The sequence below is a fragment of the Petaurus breviceps genome, unplaced genomic scaffold, assembly GCF_028583685.1.
Source record: "Petaurus breviceps papuanus isolate PSGF00001 unplaced genomic scaffold, PetGlider_PUasm1.0 229, whole genome shotgun sequence".
Taxonomy (NCBI): Eukaryota; Metazoa; Chordata; class Mammalia; order Diprotodontia; family Petauridae; genus Petaurus; species Petaurus breviceps.
The window spans coordinates 23078561-23103520 of NW_027185903.1; the positions used below are offsets into that span (position 1 = coordinate 23078561).

At 39.6% G+C, this 24960-nt stretch overlaps 2 protein-coding genes across 3 annotated transcripts in view; one reads left to right on the top strand and one right to left on the bottom strand.

Moving 5' to 3' along the window:
* The window catches only part of ERCC8 (ERCC excision repair 8, CSA ubiquitin ligase complex subunit), a 69496-nt gene extending 51548 nt beyond the window's left edge, over window positions 1-17948 (bottom strand). The window contains exons 1-3 of the mRNA XM_069096366.1: window positions 17792-17948; window positions 12058-12153; window positions 11002-11103 (exon numbers count right to left, since the gene is read on the bottom strand). Of these exons, the coding sequence (XP_068952467.1) occupies window positions 11002-11103; window positions 12058-12153; window positions 17792-17868 (275 nt within the window). The 5' untranslated portion in view covers window positions 17869-17948. The remainder of the gene's footprint in view (window positions 1-11001; window positions 11104-12057; window positions 12154-17791) is intronic.
* Window positions 17949-18044: 96 nt separating this feature from the next.
* The window catches only part of NDUFAF2 (NADH:ubiquinone oxidoreductase complex assembly factor 2), a 251856-nt gene continuing 244940 nt past the window's right edge, over window positions 18045-24960 (top strand). The window contains exon 1 of one of the 2 annotated variants that reach the window (XM_069096372.1): window positions 18045-18243. In XM_069096372.1, coding sequence (XP_068952473.1) covers window positions 18117-18243 — 127 coding nt within the window. In that variant the 5' untranslated portion in view covers window positions 18045-18116. The remainder of the gene's footprint in view (window positions 18244-24960) is intronic. The other variant, XM_069096373.1, reaches the window with a different exon arrangement.

Genomic DNA, 24960 nt, shown 5'->3' on the forward strand with positions numbered 1-24960 from the left:
AAACATAGTGTATATGGTGACTTCTTATCAATGGTTGCTTTGTGGTATAAACACAATAATGAGATCTCTGGGTCAAAGAGTATGGGCACTTCAGTCACTTTATATGCATAAATCCAAATTTTTTTTTTAATGGTTGCATTGATTACAGTTCTACCAACAATGCACCAGTGTACTATTTTCCCACAACACCTTCAACACTGAATATTCTCATCTTTTTCATCTTTGCCAATTTGCAAGGATTCTTTTGATTTGCATTTCTCTTATTATTAATGACTTGGAACTTATTATGTAATTGTTTTTAGTTTGCAACTCGAGAATTATTTTGTTCAAATCTTTTTTTTTTTTTTTTGCTTTTTTGGAGGGGGGAAGTCAGGGTCAAGTGATTTGCCCAAGGTCACATGGCTAGTAAGTGTTAAGTGTCTGAGGTTGAATTTGAATTCAGGTCCTCCTGACTCCAGAGTGTGTGCCACCTAGTCACCCCTGTTCATATCTTTTGATCACTTATCAGGTGTTGTTTTTTGGCTTTATATGTGTTGATTGTTTATATATTTTGAATATCTGTATATCAGAAAAATTTAGTTATCAGAGAAATTTTATACAATTATTATTTTCTACTTGACTGCTTTTCTTTTTAGCCTTCGCTTATTAATTTTGTCTATGCAGAAACTTTTCAGTTTCTTGTAATCAAAATTATCTATTTCATCTTCAGTAATTGCTTTTATCCCTTGTTTGGTTCAGAATACATTTCATACCCATAGATTCGTGAAAGGTATATAATTTTATTTTCTTTTAATTTTTTTAAAGGCATGATCTTTAAAATTAAGGTCATGTATCCATTCAGAATGTATTATGGAATATGGTATAAGTGCTGGTCAGCCTCCTTTCTTCCAGATTGCTTCCCAGTCTTCCCAGCAGTCTTAGTCAAACAGGATTCTTTCCTAAGTAATTTGTTTGTTGAGTTTTATTATCTCTAACTCTTCTGTCTTGTCTGCTCCACAATTCTATGTCTCTATTTTTTAACCATTATGAGAAGATGCAATGATTGTACTTCACAATGTAGTCTGAGGTCTAGAAGTGCTATTCCTCCTTTGCCCCTACCCCTTTTCATAAGGATATTCTAGACATTCTATTCAAAATTCAATTTAAAAATGAATTATTTTATCAATTTTTGTAAAATACTACTTTGATACTCTTCTGCTCAAAATTCTTCATAGTTTCCTAGGACCTCTTGGATGATATGCCATCTCTTCACTCTAGTATTTAAAGCACTCTACAATCTGGCTCTCTCTTACCTTTGGAGAACTATATTATTCCCCTTCATGCATTGCATAATCTAATCAAAATGGCCTACTAGTTTTTCCTCAAATGCAGAGCCTATACCTGAGATAAATGTTCCCCTTACCCCATCAGGTTCAGGTCAAGTGGCACTTCCTACTCTAAGCCCTTCCTGATGCCCCCCCCTCCCTCATCATTTGTTCCTGCTTTCTCTCTCCTGAAATTATCTTATATTCACTTATCTGTGTACATATTGTTTTCCTAAGGAGACTCCTTGATGACAAGGTTTCATTTCTGTCTATATACCCCAACAGCACAGCATAGTGCCTTATATGTCGAGTGCTTAAATAATTGGGGCTTCATTTTGGTCTGTAGTTGTAGATTAGTGTAAAGAACTAGTGAGGAAACACCTTCTACCTATTAAGATCACCAACTGTTTTGAAACTTATAGCCTAAGAGAATTACCTGTTGTACTGAAAGCCAATATGTGTCAGAGGCCAGACTCAAACCCAGATCTTCCTGACTGAAGTTCACTCGCAATCCACTATGTGACTGCTTACCACTGTTTACTAAATTCAATTTAATAAGTATCAGAGTAGGACTTTAGTGCAGTTTTATACACATTAAATAAACACTGAATTAACAATAATTTACTTTTCCTTCTAATTTAGATGATCATTTGGGGGATGATTTTAGATATCCCAGAATTCTTAAGAAACACTATCTGAGGAAGTATGAACTAATGTTTTTATAAATTTCCCTAGTAATTGGAGGCAGGGCAGCGACTTTAGAACAGCCTCACAAACTAACCCAGGATATTTTCTTTTACTTTTCTTGCTTCTTCACCTCTGTATAAGATATGATAAAACATAGGTGACCAGGATAAAAAGCACAAGATCTAAGAGTTTCAAATTCCAGCAAGATAGAAATAAAACAGCGGACTTAGAATTAGAACCCAGGTACAGATATGGGGTCCACCAATCAAGAGATATGTGATCTTGAGTATTTCACAAATTCATTAATCTTCAATTTACTATTTTTTATACTTTTATTTTTAAAATAATATTGATAACAGTATATATATACACATATATATATTAACATTTGATTTTAAAACTTTGAATTTCAGATTCATTCTGTTCCTCCCTTGTCACCCACCGTTACTGGGAAAATAAGCAATTCAATATAGGTTGTATGTGTGTAGCTATGCAAAACATTTCCATAGCAGATATATTGTAAAAGACTAACTATATTTCCCTCCCTCCTATCCCACCTCCCACTTGTTCTATTCTCTACTTTGATCCTGTCCTTTTCAAAAGTGGGTGCTTCCAAGTTCCCTTACCCCCCCCACCTGCCCTCCCTTCCATCATCCTCTCTCTCATCCCCTTCCCCCCTGCTCGCCTGTAGGGTGAGATACCCTATTTAGTATGTATGTCATTCCGTCCCTAAGTCAAATTCACTGAGAATAAGGTTGACCCATTCCCTTTTGCCTTCCTGTTCTTCCCCTCCATTGTAACCATTTTCCCTTGCCTCTTCTATATGAGATAGTTTACCCCATTCTGTCTCTCCCCATCTCCTCTCATTATATTCCTCTCTCACCTCTTAGTTTCACCTTTTAAGTATCATCCCTCCCCATTAAATTGGTCCTGTAACCTCTATCTATGTATACCTGTACACATATATACACATTCACATATGTATTCATATGCCCACATACCCTCCTATATAGACATATATATGTATGTGTGTGTATATATGTATGTGTATATATATATATATATATATATATACACATATACATTTCTATTCCCTTCAATTATTCTCATACTGAGAAAAGTTTCATAAATTACAACCATCATTTTTCCATGTAGGGATGTAAAATAGTTCAACTTTGATAAGCTCTTTATGATTTCTTTTCCCTGTTTACCTTCTCATGCTTCTTGTATCTGAATGTCAAATTTTCTATTCAACTCTGGTTTTTTCAGCAAGAATGCTTGAAAGTCCTCTATTCCAATGAATAACCATATTTTCCCCTGAAACATGATACTCAGTTTTGCTGGGTAGGTGATTCTTGGTTTTAGTCCCAGCTCCTTTGCTCTCCAGAATATCATATTCCAAGCCCTTCTATCCTTCAGTGTAGAAACTGCCAGATTCTGTGTTATCCTGATTGAGTTTCCACAATATTCAAACTGTTTCTTCCTGGCTGCTTGTCATATTTTCTCCTTGATCTAGGAATTCTGGAACCTGGCTATAATATTCCTAGAAGTTTTCTTTTTGGGATCTTTTTCAGGAGGTGATTGTGGATTTTTCAACCTCTATTTTGCCCTCTGGTTCTAAAACATCAGGTAAGTTTTCCTTCAGAATTTCTTGAAGGATGATTTCTAGGTTCTTTTTTTGATCATGGCTTTCAGGTAGTCCAATAATTTTTTAATTATCTCTCTTGGATCTATTTTCCAGAACAGTGGTTTTTCCCAATGAAATATTTCATATTGCCTTCTATTTTTTCATTTGTTTGGATCTGTTTAATAGTATCTTATTTCTCAAAAAGTCACTAGCTTCCATTTGCTCCAATCTAATTCTGAAGGAATGATTCTCCTCAGTGAGCTTTTGAGATTCTTTTTCCATCTGGCAAATTTGGCTTTTTAAGGCATTCTTCTCCTCATTGCCTTTTTGAGCCTCTTTTGCCATTTGAGTCAGTCTGTTTTTTAAGGTATGATTTTCCTCAGTTAGGCTGTTGACTCTCATTTCAGAATTTTCTTGCATTGTTCTCATTTCTCTTCCCAATTTTTTCTCCACTTCTCTTATTTGGTTTTCAAAATCCTTTTTAAGCTCCTCTATGGCCTGTAACCAGATCATATTTTTCTTGGAAGGTTTTGGTGCAGGAGTTCTGACTTCCTCCTGTTCCATGTTTTGATCCTTTTTGTCCCCAAAATAGGAGTGTTAAGTTGGATTGCTCTGCTTGGTTTGCTTCCTTTGCCTGCTCATGTTGCCCTCAATTACTTGACTTTTGAGCTTTTTGCCATAGTAGGACTCTGCTACCAGACGGGAGCTTCGTCCCAATCACTAGGGTTTTCTCAGCTGCTGAAGGTATTAGTTGGGTGCCCTCTCTGAAACCTCCACACGCCCCAGGACCTCCACCCTAGAGAGCAATCCAGACCCAAGCAGGTTAAAGCAAGTGTTTACCCCTCAGACTGGTCGCTTGGTTCCCCTACAATCTGCAGGCCAGGAGCTGAAGCTGCCATGTGGCAGCGGCTACACAATTGTGGTGCCTCAGCGGCTTCTACCTCCAGGGGATAAAGGCCAACCACACTCCCAAACTACCAGGTCCCAAAGTCCACACTGCACTGACCTCTCACTTAGCATCTATGGGTTGATAATTCTGGAAACCGGCACAGCTGCTGATGATGTGAAGTCCCTCCAGCCTGCAGCTGTGGTGAGGCTGCCCTGGAGCTAAGACTTCTGGATTGTGTAGGGCTGGGGTCGGCTCCCAGAGCACTGTGCTGGCTGCTTCCTGCTGGCCTGCCATGCTGTCCTCAGGGGGAGGTTAGCTTCTCTGTGACATTTTGTGGGTTCTGTCAATCTTCAATTTTCTGAACCACAAACTAGGGATAGTAACACTTATACTACTTACCTTACAGGGATAATACATAGATCAAATAATACAAAGTGATGCATTTTGAAATTTTCAAGGCCTATATAAATAAAAGCACTTAAATCACAAAATAATTATCACATCCTGATGGTCTTAAAGACATTCTCAAAGAATTGTAAAAACGTGGACAAGATATTACATCCTGTCTAACTGGCTTGCTTGATGTGATATTAACTGAAACTATTTAATGAACAGATAAAACAAGGAACTGCGGTATGGGTGCTAATTAGGTAGCTTTGAATGTACAACAGTGAAAAATGTGGACTGCCCGATTACTTTTCTAGTCATCAAAATGTTTTCCCTAAAATGTCATCAGGAATCAGGTTTAACTCTAGATTTTTTCAATTACGTGAAGAAATCACAACATCTTTAGGAAAGATGACTTAAACAGTGTAATGAGTTTAGTGAACATTTATTGAGCACCTACTATTTACAAAATGTGTCCTATTCATAAAAGAAAGTGGAGGGTAGGAAGACTCATTAGGAGGCTACAGTCAAAAAGTCCTTATAAGTGGTAATGAGGAGCTGAAACAAGCATAAGAATAGAGAGAAAATGATGGATTTACGAACTATTTAGAAAGTAGGTTTAAAAGAACAGGATATGGGAGTTGAGAAAGACATAGAAATAATATACTATTAGTAACAAATGCAGTATCCTGCATGAGAGCCATAACCACTGTATATTTTGAGACTATAAACTTATATGAGAGGCAGTATGGTATAATGATTAGATTACTAGACTGTGTGTTGGGAAGATCTGAACTCAAATCCTCACCTCTGGCACCTTTTAGCTGTGTGCCTATGGACAAGTCTCAGTGTGTCAGTTTCTTCATGTGTCATTTGGGACAATAACACCTTTATTTGTAGTACCTGAATTACATAGGTGATGCAGAAGAAAGTTGTTGTGATTCAGAAGCTGAGACAGAATGTAAGATGCTATCAGGGAACCTGGATATTCAGGTAAGGATCCTTGGGTAGTTTGAGAATATGTTGAGTGCAGGTCCTGGGCAGTTTTGTGACTGTCTCCATAAAGAATCCCAGAAGATTGGGGTTATCTTAGGGGAAAGCCTGCCTTAAGGAGGTTGGGGAAAATGGAGGATTAAAGTATTGAATGAAAGCAAGAAATTCCAGCCCCCATGTCCAGCTGAAAAGATTTGATGCATGCAATTCATAGTGCAGTCACTATAGTGTGATTCCATCTTTGAGGATACTGATTACAGAACCTTGGGAGATGCTCTTTTTAAATGCAACAATTCAGTAGTCTCTATCCAGAATAAGATATTTATGAAGCTATATCCAATACGTAGTTTATAAAAATTAATTGCAGAAGCTATAGGCTATACAACATGGCTATACAACAGTGTGTGTCAAACAGAAATGAGGGTTTTACTGAAACAGACTCAATGTGATTCAACAATATGACATGGTAACCTAAGTTTCCAAGGTAGGCAACATCAATGGAGAAAGAAAAGAAGCCATGACAGACTCCAGAAAGAGCCCTGACCATCTGACTAAAGGTTAACTTCTGCCACGATGACCAACTAGGGCATATCCAGAAAAGGATGGTTAGCAGTATGAGAAGACAGGATATGATTCCTTATTTGGATTAGTTGAGAGAAAGAGATACAACCGTTTCACAGTAATGAAGGGAGGCTACATGGAAGCAGGATTAAACTTGATCTGCTTAACCCCAGAGGAGGGATATACAGCAATAGGTGAAAACTGCAGAGGAAGATTTAGGGTCAACACAAAAAAACTTACAAACAGAATGGGCTATACCAGGAAGAGGTTTGGTTACTTGCTGTAAACTTTAAAACAGGGGCCAAATGACAATTTGTGGGGAATTCTGTAGTGCAGAATCTTGTTTCAGGTACCAGTTGAACTAGATGATCTCTCCAGTCATTTCTTCCTCAGTGATTCTAAGAGACTGTAGAGTCAAACACCAAGGTTATGCAGATGGCAATATGAAAACATAGTGAGTGGTATGTACCATTGACAGAAACAAAAGTCAGAAATTGTGGGCAGGGGTTTGTTTTGTTTTTGTTTCTTGTTTTTTGGAGAAAGATTATACACTTGATTCTGGTCAAGCTGAGTTTGAGGTACTAGTACATTTAGATGACATGTCCTACAGGAATCTGGAGGGAGAGAGAGGATCAGCAGTGATAAATGTTGCAGAAAAGTCCAAAAGGATAAGTACTGAGAAAATGCAATCAGATTTAGCAATTAAACAATTATTGATAATTTGGAAAGACCAGGTTTAGAAGAGCGTTCTGGATGGAAGAAAGATTTAAAGGGCTAACAAGTAAGTTGGAGGAAAGTAGAGGGAATGAATGTAGATAGTTTTTTCTAGGGTTTGGGGGAATTGTAAGATCTATTGAAGGACTTTTTTTTAAGAATGAAGAGACTCTAGTGTATTTGTAGGCTGTAGAGAAAGAATCAGAAGATAAGGAGAGATTGGAGATTAATGGGGAAAATCTGCAGAAAAGGGGGGTGGCCTTGGTAATTAGAAGAAACAAACTAAATTCATCACAAACTGAAATTTGGAGAAGAGAATGGAGGATGATGTTAAGGTGTTTTGAGACAGAAAAAAGAAGAGGGAGCTCTTGTTGAATAGTCTTTCCTCAGCTGAGTAGTTGGGGAAAGGAACTAGTGTGGGTGGTTTGAAGGGAAGAAGTTTGAAATAGCCTCTCTCTAGGGGATGGAATAACAAATCAATGGGGTAAAAACTAAAGGATTGCCTTCTTGTAATGAGGGTTCAGGTGAAATTAGGTAACATTAATTTGTAGTGGACTCAGTTTGCCATGTTGTGGAATTACTCTAGTTCTATTCAATCCCACATGAATAGAAGCAAAAGGGCCTGATGGTGGGAGTAATTCAAGGGTGTAGAATGATCAAGAAGCAAGCAGAACTTTGAGGAACTTCTACCTTAAAGAGCAAGGATGAAAAAACAGGAAGATTGGTTGAGAGGTAGAAATGGCAGAATATCGTGTCTCAGAAACCAATGGGAGGAAGAGATGGTAAATGGTAAAGAAAGATGCAGAAGGATCAAAGAGGATAGGGACTGAGAAAAGGTATTTGGAAATTAAAGTCTTTGGTGATCTTTAGGTTATTGGTTTCAAGATATAGTGAAAAGGCCATTTACAACAGATGCCTACACTTTCTCCCCTCCCACTCTCTCCTTAACCCCTTGCAATCCAGCTTCTGACCTTATCATTCCATGCTCTCTCCAAAGACACCATGATTTCTTGGTTGCCAAATGCAAAGGCCTTTTCTCTATCCTCAGTCTCCTTGACCTCTCTGCAACCTTTGACACTGTAGATCAATGTCTCATCCCTGATACTCTCCTCTCTCTAGGCTTTCAGGATACCTCTCTCTTCTGTTCCTCTTGCCTATCTAACCACTTCTATATCTCCCTTGACAGATTCAGATCATGCCCTCTAATTATAGGCGTCCTACAGGATTCTCTCCTGGGTCCTCTTCTCTTCTCCCTCTAAACTACTTCACTTAGCAATCTCATCAGCTCCCATGGATTTAATTACCATTTTTATGCTGATAATTCTCAAATCTACCTATCCTGCCTCAAATTCTCTTATGACCTTCAATTACCTTTCAGACATCTCAAACTATATGCTCAAAACTCAAATATGCTCCAAACACAATTCATTAACCCTACTCCCACCTCCTACATTCCCTATTATTGTAGAGGGCAAAGCCATCTTCCTTCCTCAAGCTTGAAACCTAGGAGTCATACTAGATTTCTCATTAACATCCCCTTCTCCTTCGCCCCCCACCCCCACATCAATCTGTTGCCAAGCCTGTCAGTTTCACCTTTGCAACATCTCTTGAATATATTCCTTTATCTCCTCTGACACTATAATCACTCTAGTCCAGGCTCTCATCATCTCATGACTGGACTACTGTGATAGCCTGCTGGGGGGTCTGCCTGCCTGAAGCTTCTCTCCACTCCAATCCATCCTCCATTCAGCCACAAAAGCGATCTTCCTAAAGCACAGGTCTGACCATGTCATTTACCTGCTCGATAAACTCCAGTGGTTTCCTATTACCTCTGAGAAGAAACACTAAAGGTTGTTTGACATTCAAAGCCCTTCACAACCTCGCCCCCTCTAACCTTTCCAATCTACTTAGACCTCACTCCCCAACATGGGCTCTCTGAGCTAGGGACACTGACCTCCTGACTGTTCCATCAATAAGAAACTTCACCTCTCATTTCCAGGCATTCTCTCTGTCATCCATGCCTGGAATGCTCTCCTTTCTGGCTTCCCTAGCTCCCTCTAATTCTCAATTAAAATCTCATCTACTACAGGACACATTCTACAACCCCTCTTAATTCCAGTGCCTTTCTCTCTCTTAATTATTTCCTATTTATTCTGTGCATACTTGTTTATACATATTTGTTTGCTTTTGTCTCTTCTTTTAGATTGTGAGCTCCTTAAGGGCAAAGATTGTCTTTTGCCTCTTTTGGCATCCCCAGGGCTTAGCAAGGTGCCAGAGCATACTAAGTGCTTAAAGTTTATTGACTACCTGACATGGAGTCAGACTGAAAGATGGTTAAGGATCATGAGTGGATGAAAATTCGAAATACCTAATATAGACGGCTTCTTTTTTGGAAATGTAATTTTGATGGGAAAAAAATGACAAGGGACAGTATTAAAAGGAATGAAAAAAGGCATTTTTTAAAGTTTTGTTTTATATCGGGGAAACCTGAGTAACAATAAAGATTTTCTCTCAACTTACATTAAGAACTTCAAGACTGAAAGGGAAATGGCTTTCTTATTCAATCCAGAGAGTAACAATACTGTATGCATTTCCTCATTTAAATTCCACCAGAAAAAATATACTTCTGATATCAGAATCAATAGCTGAATGGCCAGAAATGGATATACAGAGTGATCAGTAAGTTCCTTATTAATGGCTGGGTAATTTTTGTGAGAAAATTGAAAGCAAATGGAAAAAGAAAAACTGAAGTTGTAGAAGACAAAGTGGATATTTGCTTCAACAAGTCAGGAGATGGGAACAATGACACTGGCAGAGATCAGACACAGAGAGGAGAAGAGACAATGCTTCTATGGAGACAGAAGGGAAGGAGAAAATGGTCAAGATTACTAAGACATTTCAGGGAATCAAAGAAGGGAGTTCAGAAAGCTCATCAGATGTGCTGAATCTCAATGTAACAAGAGGCCAGATAATGTGCTTTAAGTGTGGAAAGGCAGAAGTTAAGAACTAATAGGGAAAAGGTCTTAAAACTGCCATGATAGGAAAGAAAGAGTGAAGGACAAAAAATGAATAGCAGGGAAGACCCAGTTGAGAATAAACTTCACAAATTTATATAGTGTGTGAAATCAGTGTGATTTCATGAATTTCTTTACTGTTTTTTGTAATTAAGAAGGGAGACGAGAAAAAACAGATGGTGGGGTTACCTAGGATGTGGATCATCAGAAGTCAAAGCTGGAAGGTCAGGGAAAGTGAGAGGTTCTAGGGTGGTATATAGGAAATCATAAAGCAGAAGATCATAATAGAGTCAAAACTAGTTTGGGAGCCAATTGAAGCCAGAGTACGGGCAGTCAGTCATCAAGATGTCCAAGAAAAGATGGACATGTGGATTATTGAAGATCTAGGACAGAATGCAAAGAAAGAAAATATAAGAGATTTATAAATTCCTATATTAAAAAGTATACATTGATGTCTCTTGGAAAGCAATATATAAAAGTCAACTATGCTTATATTTTTTTTTTTGCTTTTTGGAGGGCAATTGGGGTTAAGTGAGTTGCCCAGAGTCACATGGCTAGCAAGTGTGTCAAGTGTCTGAGGTCATATTTGAACTCAGGTCCTCCTGACTCCAGGGCCGGTGCTCTACTCACTGTGCCACCTAGCCACCCCATGCTTATACTTTTGCTAATTTTTTTAAATGTTAGAGGACTCGGAGGTAATTATTATGTGCTTTTTGAACATAATTTTTTCCTTTCATCTAATATACTGCTATTTTCAAATTCGCATTTATACCAGTAAATATTTATACTAGTTTTTTGCTAACTAATCATATTTTGAATACATACCTGCCCACAGAACAAATAGCTTTGCATGTGTAATGAACATTTCTGCTGACGTTTTCAAGGTCATAAAGTGCAATAATGCCATCTGAACCACCGGATAACATGCTGTCAAAAAAAAGAACACTTTTTAATTTTACATCATCCATATTTGTGAAAACTGATTACTTACTTCTGTCAAAGAGATTAAGTTTCAAATAACTGAAATGTAATAAGCAGTTAAATGTTAAATTCCTATTTAGACTATTAAGTTTGTGGTAATTTGATAAGGACTAAAATGGAAGTGACCATTGTACTACCCATAAAGACATAGTTTGCTAGCAAATTAAAAGAAATTTGTAGAGGTCACATTGAACCATCCTAGGAGACCAAACTGGTTTTTAAGATTTTAGCATATTAATTTTAAGCCTAGCAACAATATTAAGTGTAGCAGAAGGAGTACTGGACTGGAATAAGACCTGAATTTGAATTCTAGGTCCATCACTTACAAGCCATGTTAATATAACCTCTGGGAACTCCAGTTTTCTCAACTGTAAAATGGGTAAACACTATTTGCAGAGTCTACTTTATGAGGTTTATGAGGACTAAATGGTACAATGCCTGTAAAATGCATTGCCAGTCTTCAAGGGCTGTAGAAACATAAACTCATCAACTCAGATAGCGGTGCTAATATTGACTAAACCTTCACTAAAGCCAGTGGGGCAGGCTTTTTACTTGCCAATGCATACTCAGCTTTTGTTCACATGTGGAAAATTACATTTAAAAAATCCCAACAATTTAGCTTTTTTTTTAAACCACTTCAAGACTGCCTTTTGCTGGCAATTTTTAATGGCAACATTATGGGCTTATATTTACTTAATGAAGAAATTCTATTAAATTAACAAAATGGGGGTGGTTAGGTGGCACAGTGAATAGAGTACTGGCCCTGGAGTCAGGAGGCCTTGAGTTCAAATCCAGTCTCAGACACTTAACACTTACTAGTCTTGGGCTAGTCACTTAATCCCAATTGCCCTGCTTTTCCCACCTTCAAAAAGAGAAAAAAAATTAACAAAATGAACTTACTATCTTCCCTCAACAGGTTCAATATCAAGGGTGTTGACACCATTGCCATGTATTCTTTCCACATCTCGGTCTTTATTTAATTCCAATTTCAAGACCCTTTAGAAAAACATAAAAATTAGAAGTAAAAAGGAACAAATTAAAAATGATTTAAGAATGTGAAAGATTTCAACTTCAGTAAAGTTTGAACTCTGAAAAATAATATTTTATGCTTTACATTTTCTCCTTCCTCACCTTCATACTTAAAGCAGAGACCTAGTATAATTTTACTAATTAAATAAAAAGGTATTTTGCTTAAAAACACAGAAAAGCATTTTCTAAAGTTCTGCAGACTCACATATCTGGAATTGGAAAGAGATTTTTCATAAATTTAGTTAAAAACTAAAAATATATTTATGCTTATGGCTGAATTGAAAGTTGAATTTGAATCCCAACTCAGCTACTGACTAATGAACTTCATGTCTAAGGGCAACTCAACTCTTTGGGCCTCAGTTTTCTCTCTTGAAAAAATGAAGGAGCTGGACCAGATGATCTTTTGACAGTAAATTTGAACAAAATAAAGCCATGTAGTGGACACATTCACCCAAGCCCTAAGTCCCAAGTAGCTGCTTCCCCATGTTATCTCTGAATTATATTTTCAAAATTCAAGAAAATGGAAGATTTTTTAAAAAGTCTAACCACAGTCCTAGACTCACTTCAGGTTTCCTAGGAGAGGGTCCTAGGAAACACAGTCCCCCAGCTCCATTCTGTTAAAAAACCAAGAGATTCATTGTTCAGGTAAAATGATCTCAAGAACCCTTTGTGCCTTGCTGACAGTAGCATTAATCAATGCATAATGTGTTTTCCTTTCAACAATGAAGAAAACTTATTCCGTGGGTGTTATCTGGATCCCTATCATTGGAAACATTCATGAAATAATGGGAAACCAAATAATGGGAAATCACTTTGCAAGGATGTTGCAGAGGGAATCCTGTATCAAGCTGGTTGGACTAGAGGACCTCTAAGGTTCCTGCCAAATTGAAGAATCTAATGTTCTAAAAGCTCACTTGAGGAAATTTTTAAAAAGACACAGCTCTAAGCTTTTAATATACGAGAGGAAATTTAATTCAATAACTATTAAGCACCTGTAGTTTACTTTTATGTCAATGCTGTCTCCCCCATGGAAGCAGGGATTGTTCCATGAATTATTATCTGTATCCCAGTAGTTAGTATAGAGCCTGGTACATAGCAAGCACTTAATGCTTTTTGATTGATTGTAGATGTGCTGGGGATATGATAAAAAGGACATATAGTCTTTGTCCTTAAGGAACTCACATTTAACTGGGGGTGGGGGCATGGCAGATTATGTACCAGATGAGCTAATACAAAAATATGTAAAAAATAATTTTGGGGAGGAGGGAGAGAACACTAACATTGGGGGGATCAGCAAAGGTATCATGTAGGAGGTGGCACCTGAGTTGATACTTGAAGGGAGTTAGAAATTTCAAGAGACAGATGGAAGGGAGTGCATTCCAGATAGAGAGGCAGGTGATAAAATGTCAGGCTGGAGCAGCAATCAGTAGGCCATTTGGCTAAAAGATAGAGTACATGAGGGGGAGTGATGTGTAGCCATTTTGGAAAGGCAGATTGGAGCCATACTGTGAAGGATTTAGATAACAAACAGTGGATTTTGTGTTTTCCCTTTGAGGCAACTGGGAGTCACTGAAGTTTCTTGAGCAGGGAGGAGAGTGACACAGGCAGGCTTGTGTTTTGGAAAGACTGATATGGAGGAAGCAATGGTGAGGGGAAAGAATGGAAGCAGGGATATAAAAAATTAAGAGGCTAGTGCCAAAAAAAAAAAAAAAAGGCTAGTATGATTGCCCAAGTGAGAGGCAAAGTGGTGGCTAAATGAAAAGGAGAAGGATATGAAGGATGATGTGGTGGTACAATGGACAAGATTTGGGACCTGCCTGTGTTTGGGGGAGTAAAGAAGAAGGATGAATTATGAATGATTCCTTAGTTGCTGACCTCAGTGGATGTTGCCTTTAAGAGAATTTTAAAAGTTAGGAGTGGGTGGGTTTAGGAGGAAAGATAATGAGCTCTACTTTGGATACTGTAACTCAGGGACAGAGATGAGGTTTAGAGATATCTCGATTTCTCAGAAAGAATAAAGAACCCAGAATTGGATTATACCCACAAACAGGATGGGACATGGACAATCATCCTGTTAAGAAAACTTAGAAGGAGGAGAATCAGAAGAGCAGTGTCACAAAAACCTAAGGAAAAGAGAATGATGAGGAGAGGCTCACTGACAGTGTCAAACATTACACCACTGTCAAGAAGTATTAAGCACTCAAAAAAGGTCACTGAGTTTATCAATAAGAGATCACTGTTAACTCTGAAGAAAGTAGTTTCAATTGAGACAATAGATGTAGACAGTTTTTTTGCAGAAGTTTGGCTGTCAAAGGGAAGATATAAGAAAACTTGTAAATACATATTGTGATAGAAAAGAGAAAACACTAGGAAAAAAGTCCATTTTCTTTAAATCTAGTCAACTTGAGTATTTATCATTTATTAGGGAGGCAGCCTGGTGTAGCAGTAGAAAGAATACTGGCTCTGGAGCCAGGGGGCCTGGCTTCAAATTGCAGTTGTGATGTTTATCTTCTGTGTTACCTTAGGCATCTCTATTGCCTCAATATGATCTTTAAATAAGGGTGTGTGGGCCAGTGAGACTAGATGGCTTCTGAGGCCCATTCCAGGATATAATCCTGTTTTGAATCTTCATTATGATAAGCAGTGACTATATTAATATCCCACTAGTTCATATTTTCCTCTACCAAAGTTTTACTCCTTATTGAGGTATGGAAAAGTCTTAGGTTCTCAAAGCCTATATCAACAGAACACAAGCTATTGGAGTTTGTTACCAAGACAGGAAGACTTTGGGTATGGATCTGGGAGTGGGCTACAACATACCTGTCTCCAAAAACCAACATAACTATTTTCAAAGAGGTTCGTCACCAGGTTGGCCATCAAGGGATTGATTAATCTGGGTGCAGTAACTCATAAATATCATCTATTAAGGATGTAGGTATTGTTATTTGTCAAGGTGTACAAAGTACCTACACAAAATGAAATCATGAATCCTTTAAAACTCTATGGCATGAAACTCTTTCAATTTTGTCTTTCTACCTCCAATATTTTGCACAAAGGAAGCACTTAATACATTTATTGACTTGATTTTTGAAATTATTCAAATTTTAATAAATTTTCAGATTTTACCAATAACTGAAATATTATATTTACTGTTTCATGGGCTACTTTATTCCTGTTTTGCTACTGATTGTATTAATTAGATGAGAATAATTTTGGAAAATTGGAAATTTTACATTTCCATAGCTTTATTAGGATATTCACAGATAATTAACTTAAATGTCCTTTGAGGATCTACAATAATCTACTTGAGAATTGGAATTATATTCAAATATTTCATAAATTATTTTTATAAATTACTTTAGCACAGTGAATTATAAAAACATAATACATAATGGCACATGTAATTGGAAAAGGGAGGGGAAAATTCCTTACTCTTCCTTATATAGTCATCTACCTGTATAACAAGAAACAGGCTATAGAACAGACAAAAAATATTGGCCTGGTAGGAAGGAGATAGTTTAAGTACTTTAATGGATGGCAAAGATTTTTATGGGGAGACCTTAGCATGTTTGTATGTAACAAGGAAAGAATCACTTCATATGGAAATATTAAATCAATAAGCATTTATTAAGGACCTACCATGTGCCAGGTCTTCTGCTAGGTATTGGCAATAAAAATACAAAGGCTGAAACACTCCCTAAAATCACAAGCACTTGTTAAGAATGTACTATTGTAGCAGTCTGTGTTACTAATGGTCTCTTAATTGCCAAATCAATGGCCTTTTTTCAATCCTCACCCTTCTTGATCTCTTTGAAACCTCTGACACCATCAATCACCCTCTTCTCCAGATACTCTCTTCTCTTTAGGCTTTTGGGTCACTACTCTCTCTTGGTTCTCCTACTTATCTGACCATTCCTTTTTAGTCTCCTTTGCTGGATCTTTAAAGATCCAGGGTATGCCCTCTAACTGTAGGAATCCTGCAGGGCTCTGTTCTGGGCTTGCTTCTTTTCTTCCTCTATATCATTTCACTTGGGGATCTTATTAGCTTCCATGGTTCAATTATTATGTCTACGATGATGATTCTCAGATCTACTTATCCAGTTCTAACCTCTCTTTCAACTCCAGTCTAGCATCTATCTCCAACTATGTACTAGATATCTTGAACCAGATTTTCTGTGGATATCTTAAACAGAATTTGTCCAAAACTGAACTTATTTTTACTCTCTCTCAACCCTATATCCAATCTGTGGCCAAAGCCTGTTGATTTTTACCTTCCTATAATCTCTCAATAGGATTTATTCTCTCCTTTGACACTTGCTGCCACCGTGGTGCTGGGCCTCCTCACCCAATACACAGAACTACTACAACAGTCTGTTGGCTGGTCTGCCTACCACAAGTCTTTCTTTACTTTAATCCATCTTCCTGCCCTTACAGTTGTCAGTGATCTTCCTAAAGTACAGGTCTGGTTTGGACCATTTTACCCTTTCATACTCCACTCAATAAATTCCACTGGCTCCCTATTACCTCCAAGATCATATATAAAATACTGTTTGGCATTCAAAGGTTTTCATAATCTGCCTCCTCTCCCTAAGTTATCTAGTCTTCTTACACCTAACCCCCTAGTATACTATGATCCAGTGACACTGGCCTCTTTGTTGTTCCTCCAACAAGATATTCCATCTTCTGACTTGTGGCATTTTCACTGGCTTTCCCCCTTTTAGGGAATGTTCTCGGTCTTCATCTCTGACTCCTTGCTTTTTTTCAAGTCTCAGCTAAAATCCCACCGGAAGCCTTTCCAGATCCCACCCTCTTAATTCCAGTCTCTAGGCTCCGTTGAATATTTCCAATTTACATTTTTTACATATTGTTTTCCCCCATAGTTTGTAAGCTCTTTGAGGGCAGGACTGCCTTTTGCCCTTTTTTCTACCCTCATCGATTTGCACTGTGACTGGCAAGTAGTAGGCAATTCATATTTTTTGATTGACTGAGTTTAACTTTTTTTGTAACCCGAGCACCTAGGACAAAGGCTGATGCTTAAAAATGTTTGGTGACTGTACTAGGCACTGAGTGTCTAAATATAACGAATGAAAGGCCAACTTCAAGGAGCTCCCAGTCTCACGGGGAGTCCACAGGAACATATAAACACATCTACAGAATACAAAAAGAATAAATACAAAGAAGTCAAGGTGGCAGGGAAGATACTAGTAGGTGGGAGGAGGCGGACAGAGAAAGTAGTGCCTGAAGTTCGTCTTGAAGGGGAGAGGGATTCTTTGCGCGAATTTCAGGCATAAGGCAGGGCTAGTGCAAAAGTACGGATGGGGGGATGAAATGTCCGGAGTGCGGGATGGATATAAATGTCCAGCGAAGATCTCAAGTGAGAGAGGGAGGGCATGGCCGAAGGTGCAGAGTCCCGGAAGAGACCTGAGAGAACAGGATCAAGGACTCAGGGAGGGTCCTGGGGCAGAAGAGGGCCCGGCCTGCCTTGGAGCTGCAAGCAGACGAGGAGGACCAGGGGGGTCAAAGGGCAAGGGAGCTTGGAGGAAGGCGGCGGGAAAGAGACAGACAAGAGCCGCTGATCCTGACCGGCTTCTCAGGCTCTCTTTACCTCCGCGTGGCCTCTGCTCTCCGAAGCCTCCCAGGATCGTCCAGGCCGGCTTGCCGCGCCTCCAGGAAGCCCAGCATCGCTCCAGCTGCAAGCCAGCAACCACCTCACCGCCATGACCGGAACCGGCCGGCCTCGCTCAAGGAGGCGGGACTTCAAGAGCGGCGTCACCCATTGGCTGGGCCGCGGGGGCAGAGCAACCAATAAGGAGAGCCGTTACTGGCAAAGAGCGTGTCGGGGGCGTGTCCGGGAGCCGGCTGCGGAGGTGGGGTCTCGGCTCCCGATGTCTCCGCCCCTGCCGTTAGAACCCAGCTGAGTGAGAGGCAGCATGAGCGGCTCCCAGGGTCTGCTGCGCGCCTTTTTGAGGCTCTTCTCGAAAGAAGTGAAGCAGTATGTGGGCACGGACCAGTTCGGAAACAAATACTACTACATCCCTGAGCGCAAGAACTGGCTGGGTGAGAGAGGACTCCGGGGGTGGGAGGGAGGGGGGAAGGACAGCAGGGGAGCACTCGACCCCCGCTCGGTGACCTTCACCGGCCACCTCCGCACCCATGCCCCTCGCCTGGCCCCTTGCCGGGAGTGCCTGGCACTCTCCATGCTCGTGCGGTCACCCGCGTGCTGCGTCCCGGAGTCTGAAGCGTTACCCTGAGGGGCAACACTCAGGTAAAGGGGAAAACATTAACTGCCAGCTTCTTCCGCGAGGCAGAACGGGCACAGTCTCGCGCGTGGAAAGGGGGTCTGCCTGCAGTCCTCCCTCTGGCCCTTCCCGGGTGGGAGTGCTCCTCTGCCCTTTTCCATGTGAGTGCAGCCTCAGAGGCCCTTTCACGCTACCTGGAAGACGAAGGTAAGAGTGCCTCAGCTTGACCTGAGTGTCACAATTGGGGATCGCTTTAAAATCCTTCCCTGGAGCCGAGGCGCACATAATCCCCTTGCCTGCCCAGCTTCCCTCCTGGGGTGCCGACAGCGGTATGTTGTGTGGATCGGTGTGCCCAGGTGTCAAGTGTGAGCCACACACCCGGCAGCCAGGGACGGAGCTGGGTGCCAGGCCAGGAAGAGTTTCTTTGGCATGTCAGGGTTTTGGGGTGTGTAGCTCATTGGGCCTCTTACTTATTGTGGACATATTAGCCTTGGAACTCACTGTACTCCTATAGCTTGAAAGTTTGGGGGACTGCTTTGGATGAAAGGAGGTTCTTTTATAACTGCAAAATAACGTCTTAGGCAGGAGAGGTTTACCGACTTGTCCTGAGCTGGGGCTCCTGGTATAATCCTAGTTTGGGGGGGGGCGGGGGAGAGCCTACACTAGGGTGATGACTATGAGTGGAGAGAAGGAGATGGCAATAAGGGATTTTGTGGAGGTAGAACTGGCCAGACTTGGCAATTTATCTAAATCAGATAAGTGGAGTAAAGGAGAATGAGGAGTCAAAAGATAACTGCAAGTTACTAAGATTGCCCGTGAACCTGTTTGTCCAGCAGAATGGACATCACTCATCTATTCTTTCTCCATTTCCTCATTCCACATCTGTAGTCTTCAGTAACCTGAAAAGATTTCAGTAAATTCATTTACAATGAGGTGTAAACCAGTAAGAAGATAGAATATCTAGGGCCCAAGGTTCACTTTGAGTTAACCAAAGATGGATTGGGTAGCAGAAGACCTGTATTCAATTATTTCTCTGTTACTTACTAGCTGTATAATTTTGGGCAAGTCACTTAGCCTGTCTTTGCCTCAGTTTTTGCATCTGTAAAAAATTATTATTAAGGTTATTATTATCATATTCCTGCTTTGTGCCAGGCACTATACTAAGTGCTTTGCAGATATCCATTTAATCCTCACAATAATCTTGGGAAATAGGTGCTATTCCTGTTTTTACAGATAAAAGAAGAATCTTCCTGACTCCAGGCTTGGCACTCTATCCACTCTGTGCCACCTAGCTCAATAAGTACTTGTGAATTTATTACAAAGCAATATGAAAGTGATTAACCTAAATATGATAAATATTCTAGGTGCCTCAGTAGGTATAGCACTGGGTCTAGAGTCAGGAAGACCTGATTTCAAGAAAGAACTCAGGAAGCTCAGGAAGACCTGAGCCTCAGACACTTCCTAGCTGGGACCCTGGATAAGAATATGCTTAATCTCTGTTTGCCTCACTTTCTCTGATAGCAAAATAGTGATGATGATAATAATAGCACCTGTTTTGTAGGATTGTTTTGAGGAGCATGAGATAATACTTGTGAAAGGACTTAGCGCACAGGTTGGTATAAAGCGAAGCACCAGAAGCTTTCCAGAGGACTGCTGCTGTGAACAGCTTCAAGGTTCTGATTACATAGTATAGTGAACTCTCTATTTATTCAGTAATAAACTAAGACAAAACATTGACAGAAACCAAACTACAGCATTCACAATGTTATGACATAACTTATCACTAAAGTGGCCACATAGTTTTAAGCAAAAGATATTATTCAGTAAGTCCTTAACTCAATCATCCTTAAGGAGCAGGCCTCTTTAAGGGACACAAAGTACAAAGGTCAAAGTTCTCCACCCCAGGTCACAGTAAATCATGATCTTCTCAGTCAGCATTAAGTACCCAAGAAGAGGTCTTTTCATCTTGACTTGAAGCTGGCTCCCAAATTCCATGGGTACAGCTCCTACCTGAATCTACTCAACTGTCACCTGGATTCAAAAGTAGGCAGCTCTCAGCTCCTCGTCCAGTTCCTCATCCAGGTCCATATTGAAGCTCACAGTGTCCAGTCTACCTGAAGTCCTTCACAGTTTCTGTTCCTGGGAAAACAAAGCTTAACAGAGCCAAAACAACATTCATTCACATTGCCGGCACCATCATCAATTCACTGGCTGCCTTTGAAATCAACACAGACCCACATACAAGGTCTGAAAACTCAACACAAATTGTCAGTACAGTCCCAGGACCTCCAAATCCCTCCTCTAGGAATCCTGTAAATAGACAACAAGAAAATCCTCTTTCAGGGCTTCCAGTAAGGCCCCAGGGCTTTTGTACAATGTATCACAAACAAAAATCAACACAAACAGAACAGTGCCTGGCCATCACAAAGTTCTCAATTCTGCCACCTTAAGTGCTCTTTTCTCAGTTCTGCTCTCTCCCAGCTTGGACTTCTCCTTATATGTGGTCATTAGCTCCTCCCCTTCCTGTTACGTCAAGGGTTCACAAGTTCTGGGTTTCACAAGATGTGAGGTTGAAAGTTCTGTTTCTTAACAAAGACTTGATATAATCATGGGCAGGGCTTAAAAGAAACTTGAACTGAAATAAGGTGCTAAATAATTAAATAGCTGAAACAAGGCATTAAGTACTTGTTTGCTTGCCATTACACTTGGTGATGAGGTGCAAGGTCACTCCAAAATGTTGAGGTGCAAGGGGTGTGTGTGTGTGTGTATGCATGTATGTGTGTCTGTCTTGTCTTGAAAGAATTAACCCAGGCTTTCTCTAAATCAGGTAAAGGCTGATCAAATTGTTTATTCCAGATAACAAACCAAGCAGGCTCTTCTTTAGGGGAAGTAGCAACCCCTTAAAGGAGGCAGCCCCCTAAGGGAGACACCCCCTAACCAGGAAAATACAGAGATTCTTATAGAAGAAATGTGCCCTGTGGTCAGGGAGATGAGATAAGCAGGAAAGGGGCAGTAGCTTAGAGTTTTGATTATAATTGTCCAACCCATTTGCCCAGGGTGGAGGGGCATCACTATGCTTGAATCAAGTACTTGTGTCCAAGTGTGACTGATCATACCAGTACAGGCTTGGAATCTTCTACCATTGGTCAGGCACAAATAGTCCATGTGAATATTTGGAGTGGATTCTCTAAATTTGCTCATTTTGAATTTCTTTTGAGCTATTTCAGTTCTGCTTTACCTATACAGCACTGCACCCTCTCTGATGTGGGCACACGGTGCTAAGTGGCACTGTGCCCAGTTTCTTAATTCCAAAGTTCTTAAGAGAGACCTTGTGAGTGTCCTTGTAATACTTCTTCTGACCACTGCATGAACACTTACCCTCAGTGAGCTCTCCATAAAATAGTCTTTTCGGCAAGCCTATGTTTTACATCGAACAATGTGGCCAGCCCAAAGGAGTTGAGCTCTCTGAAGTAGAGTTTGAATGCTTGGCAGTTTAGTGTGAGAAAAGACCTCCGTGTCTGGTACCTTAACCTGCCATGTGATCTTCAGAATCTTTCTAAGACAATTCACATGGAAGTAATTCAGTTTCCTGGCATGGTGCTGATTGTCCAGGTTTCACAGGCATACAACAATGAGGTCATCACCAGGGTTCTGTAGACCTTCAGTTTGTTAATCAGTCTAATACCTCTTCTCTCCCACACTTTCCTTCAGAGCCTCCCAAGCACTGAGCTAGCTTTGGCAAAATGTGTCTCAACCTCATTATCAATGTATATGTCAACCTCATTATCAATGTGTAAATCCCTAGAAAGTACATAGTATTCAAAACTTCTCCATTAACCAGTCTATTTAAATCTCATTGTCTCCCGAAAGACTTTAGCTACTCTCATCTGTTGGCAAGTCCTGGTACTCAATAAATGCTTGCTCCCTTCCCTCCCTTACTTTTCTTCATAATTTTACAAGTTACTTAAGATATACAAAGCTCAAGAACAAACTTTAAACTTAGGCTGTCATATAGTTGTTAAATATAAACTAACATTATAGAGCAATACACTTGAACAGAAAATACTATGATATAAGAAGCTGGCTATAGTTAAACTATGAAGTACTTAGATTAACAAGATAATCAGTTTTCAATGGAAATTGGCTGATCTGAAGACTACCTTTAGTTAGTTGCTTGCATATTTTCTTTAATCAGTGTCATTGTCTATTGGCTGCTACTATAGCTGTGAAAGATGAAATTACTTTTTATCCAATTTTCTTAACTGTCCTCCTTACATTACTTACTTTTTTATTGGGCCTGTGTTTTTTCCACAGATGCACATCAGCAACTGTTCTGTTAATTAGTTTTAAATTAGGCGTTAAAAGTTGTGTAGGTTGCTTAAAAGTTAAATTCAGTCAATCGACAAGTATTTATTAAGCACCTACTATGTGCCTGATAATATGCAAAGTGAAGGGACTGAACATACAAGTAGAAAGAAAGTCTCTGCTTTCAAGAAGCTTACATTTTAATGGAGGAAGATAAGCCATAAAAGAAAGCTGAAAAGAAGTTGGGGAGGGAGCTTTGGCTACTAAGACCTGGTACTATTAGTCTTTGAGTGCAGCCTAGAAAATGAGAATTAAGTTAAATGACTTGTCCAGGTTTACACAGATCATATTTGTCAGAGGCAGGACTTAAACCCAAGTCTTCCTGGTTTAAAGGCCAGTGCTCTATCCATTCTGTCATGTTTTATTGAATACAATTTTTATTGCATTGTGGTCAGTAATGAATATGTTTAATATTTCTCTTCTGTATTCTTGTGAGGTTTTTAATGCACCCCAAAAGACAATTATTTCATGTATAAACTGAGAAATATGTAAGCTTTTTTCTCTTCCTATTCAATAATTGCCAAAAAGCAGATGATTCTCTAGTATTTATAAAATCTTGTTCAGGTCCTTAACTTCTTTCTTGTTTATCTTTTTCTTAGATTTATTTAATTCTGAAAGAGATACATTGAAGTCCCCCACTATTATAGTTTTACTGTCCATTTTGAGGCAGGGCCCAGACCAGCCGTACTTCACTTTCTCTTTAGACCTTGCCACCATGCCTCAGATGGCTCCTCTCTTTGCCCCTATGGCCCCTTTCACTTTTTGGTGAATTCTTCCTAGAAAATCTATTTTCTCTAAGTTCTTTAGATTTTTCCACCATGCTTTTCTTCTCACCTTTTCAGATCTTTTTTATGTGTTGTCTTTCCTCATTAGAACGTAAGCTCCATGAGAGCAGAGACTGTCTTTCTTTTTTGGTTTTATTTGTATACCCACTGAATGCTTATCATAGTACTTGACACACGGTTAGTACTTAATGTAAGGCAGCTAGGTGGTGAAGAGGGTAGCTTGCTGGCCCAGGTGTCAGGAGGAGCTGAGTTCAAATCTGTTCTTAGACACTTATTAGCTGACCCTGGGAAAATCCTGTAACCCTGTTTGCCTCAGTTCCTTATCTGTGAAACAAACTGGAGAAGGAAATGGAAAACCACTGCAGTATCTTTGCTGAGAAGACCCCAAAATGGAGCCTTTGGACATGACTGAAACAACTCAACATCAAGAACTACAATAAATGTTTGTTAATTGTCTGTTTGTAGCTTGAATTCAATTCACTTTTCCTTTATAATGCTCTGCTGTTCAATGTATAGAGTGCTAGCATCCTGAACCAGGGCTGTTCTGGGTTGAAAGATGCCCTACCCTACTCATCTGACAATCCTAATGTTTTTTCCCATTTGGGTTTTTTGATCACCCTGAGGCTTTCTCTCCTCTGTGTGCTTCTAATTACAGATGCTTTAAAGTACAAATGTCTCTAGGCCCACCAAGGGTCAGTCAATTTGTTTGCTTGCTCTGGTGCTTGCCTTGTTGATAGCCTCCTTTTCATTGTCCATAGGTTTCCGGCTAACTTTTTTTGGGGGGGGAGAGGGAGGAAAGGGGTGGCAAGTCACTTAATATAAAATTTCATTGTATTTTCTTGATCATTATACAGTCTGCTGCCACCTTGAGATTTTTGCTGAGGAAGGTGTGGGGGAACTTAACTGCCTACCTCCCCTGTTCAGATGTCCATCTTGGCTTGGAAGTCTTTTACACATACTTACATACACATATTATAGATAAATACTGTACGTGTACAAAAACACATATAGTATTTATCTGTGTATTATGTTATTTTCTCTCAGTAGAATGGGAATACCTTGAGACTAGAAGCTGTTTCATTTTTGTTTTTATCCCTGGTACCTAAAATAAAGTAAGTTTTTAATAAATATTCTTAGAGTAAATAAGTGAAAAGTTAAATTGATATTGATGCAGTCTAAGATTGTATTGCATTCTTTTCTTTCTTTGTTTCTTCCTTCCTTCCTTCCTTTCTTTGTTCCTCCCTCCCTCCCTTTCTTTCTCTTTCTTTCTCTTTCTTTCTTCCTTCCTTCCTCCCTCCCTCCCTCCCTCCTTTCTTTCTTTCTTTCTTTCTTTCTTTCTTTCTTTCTTTCTTTCTTTCTTTCTTTCTTTCTTTCTTTCTTTCTCT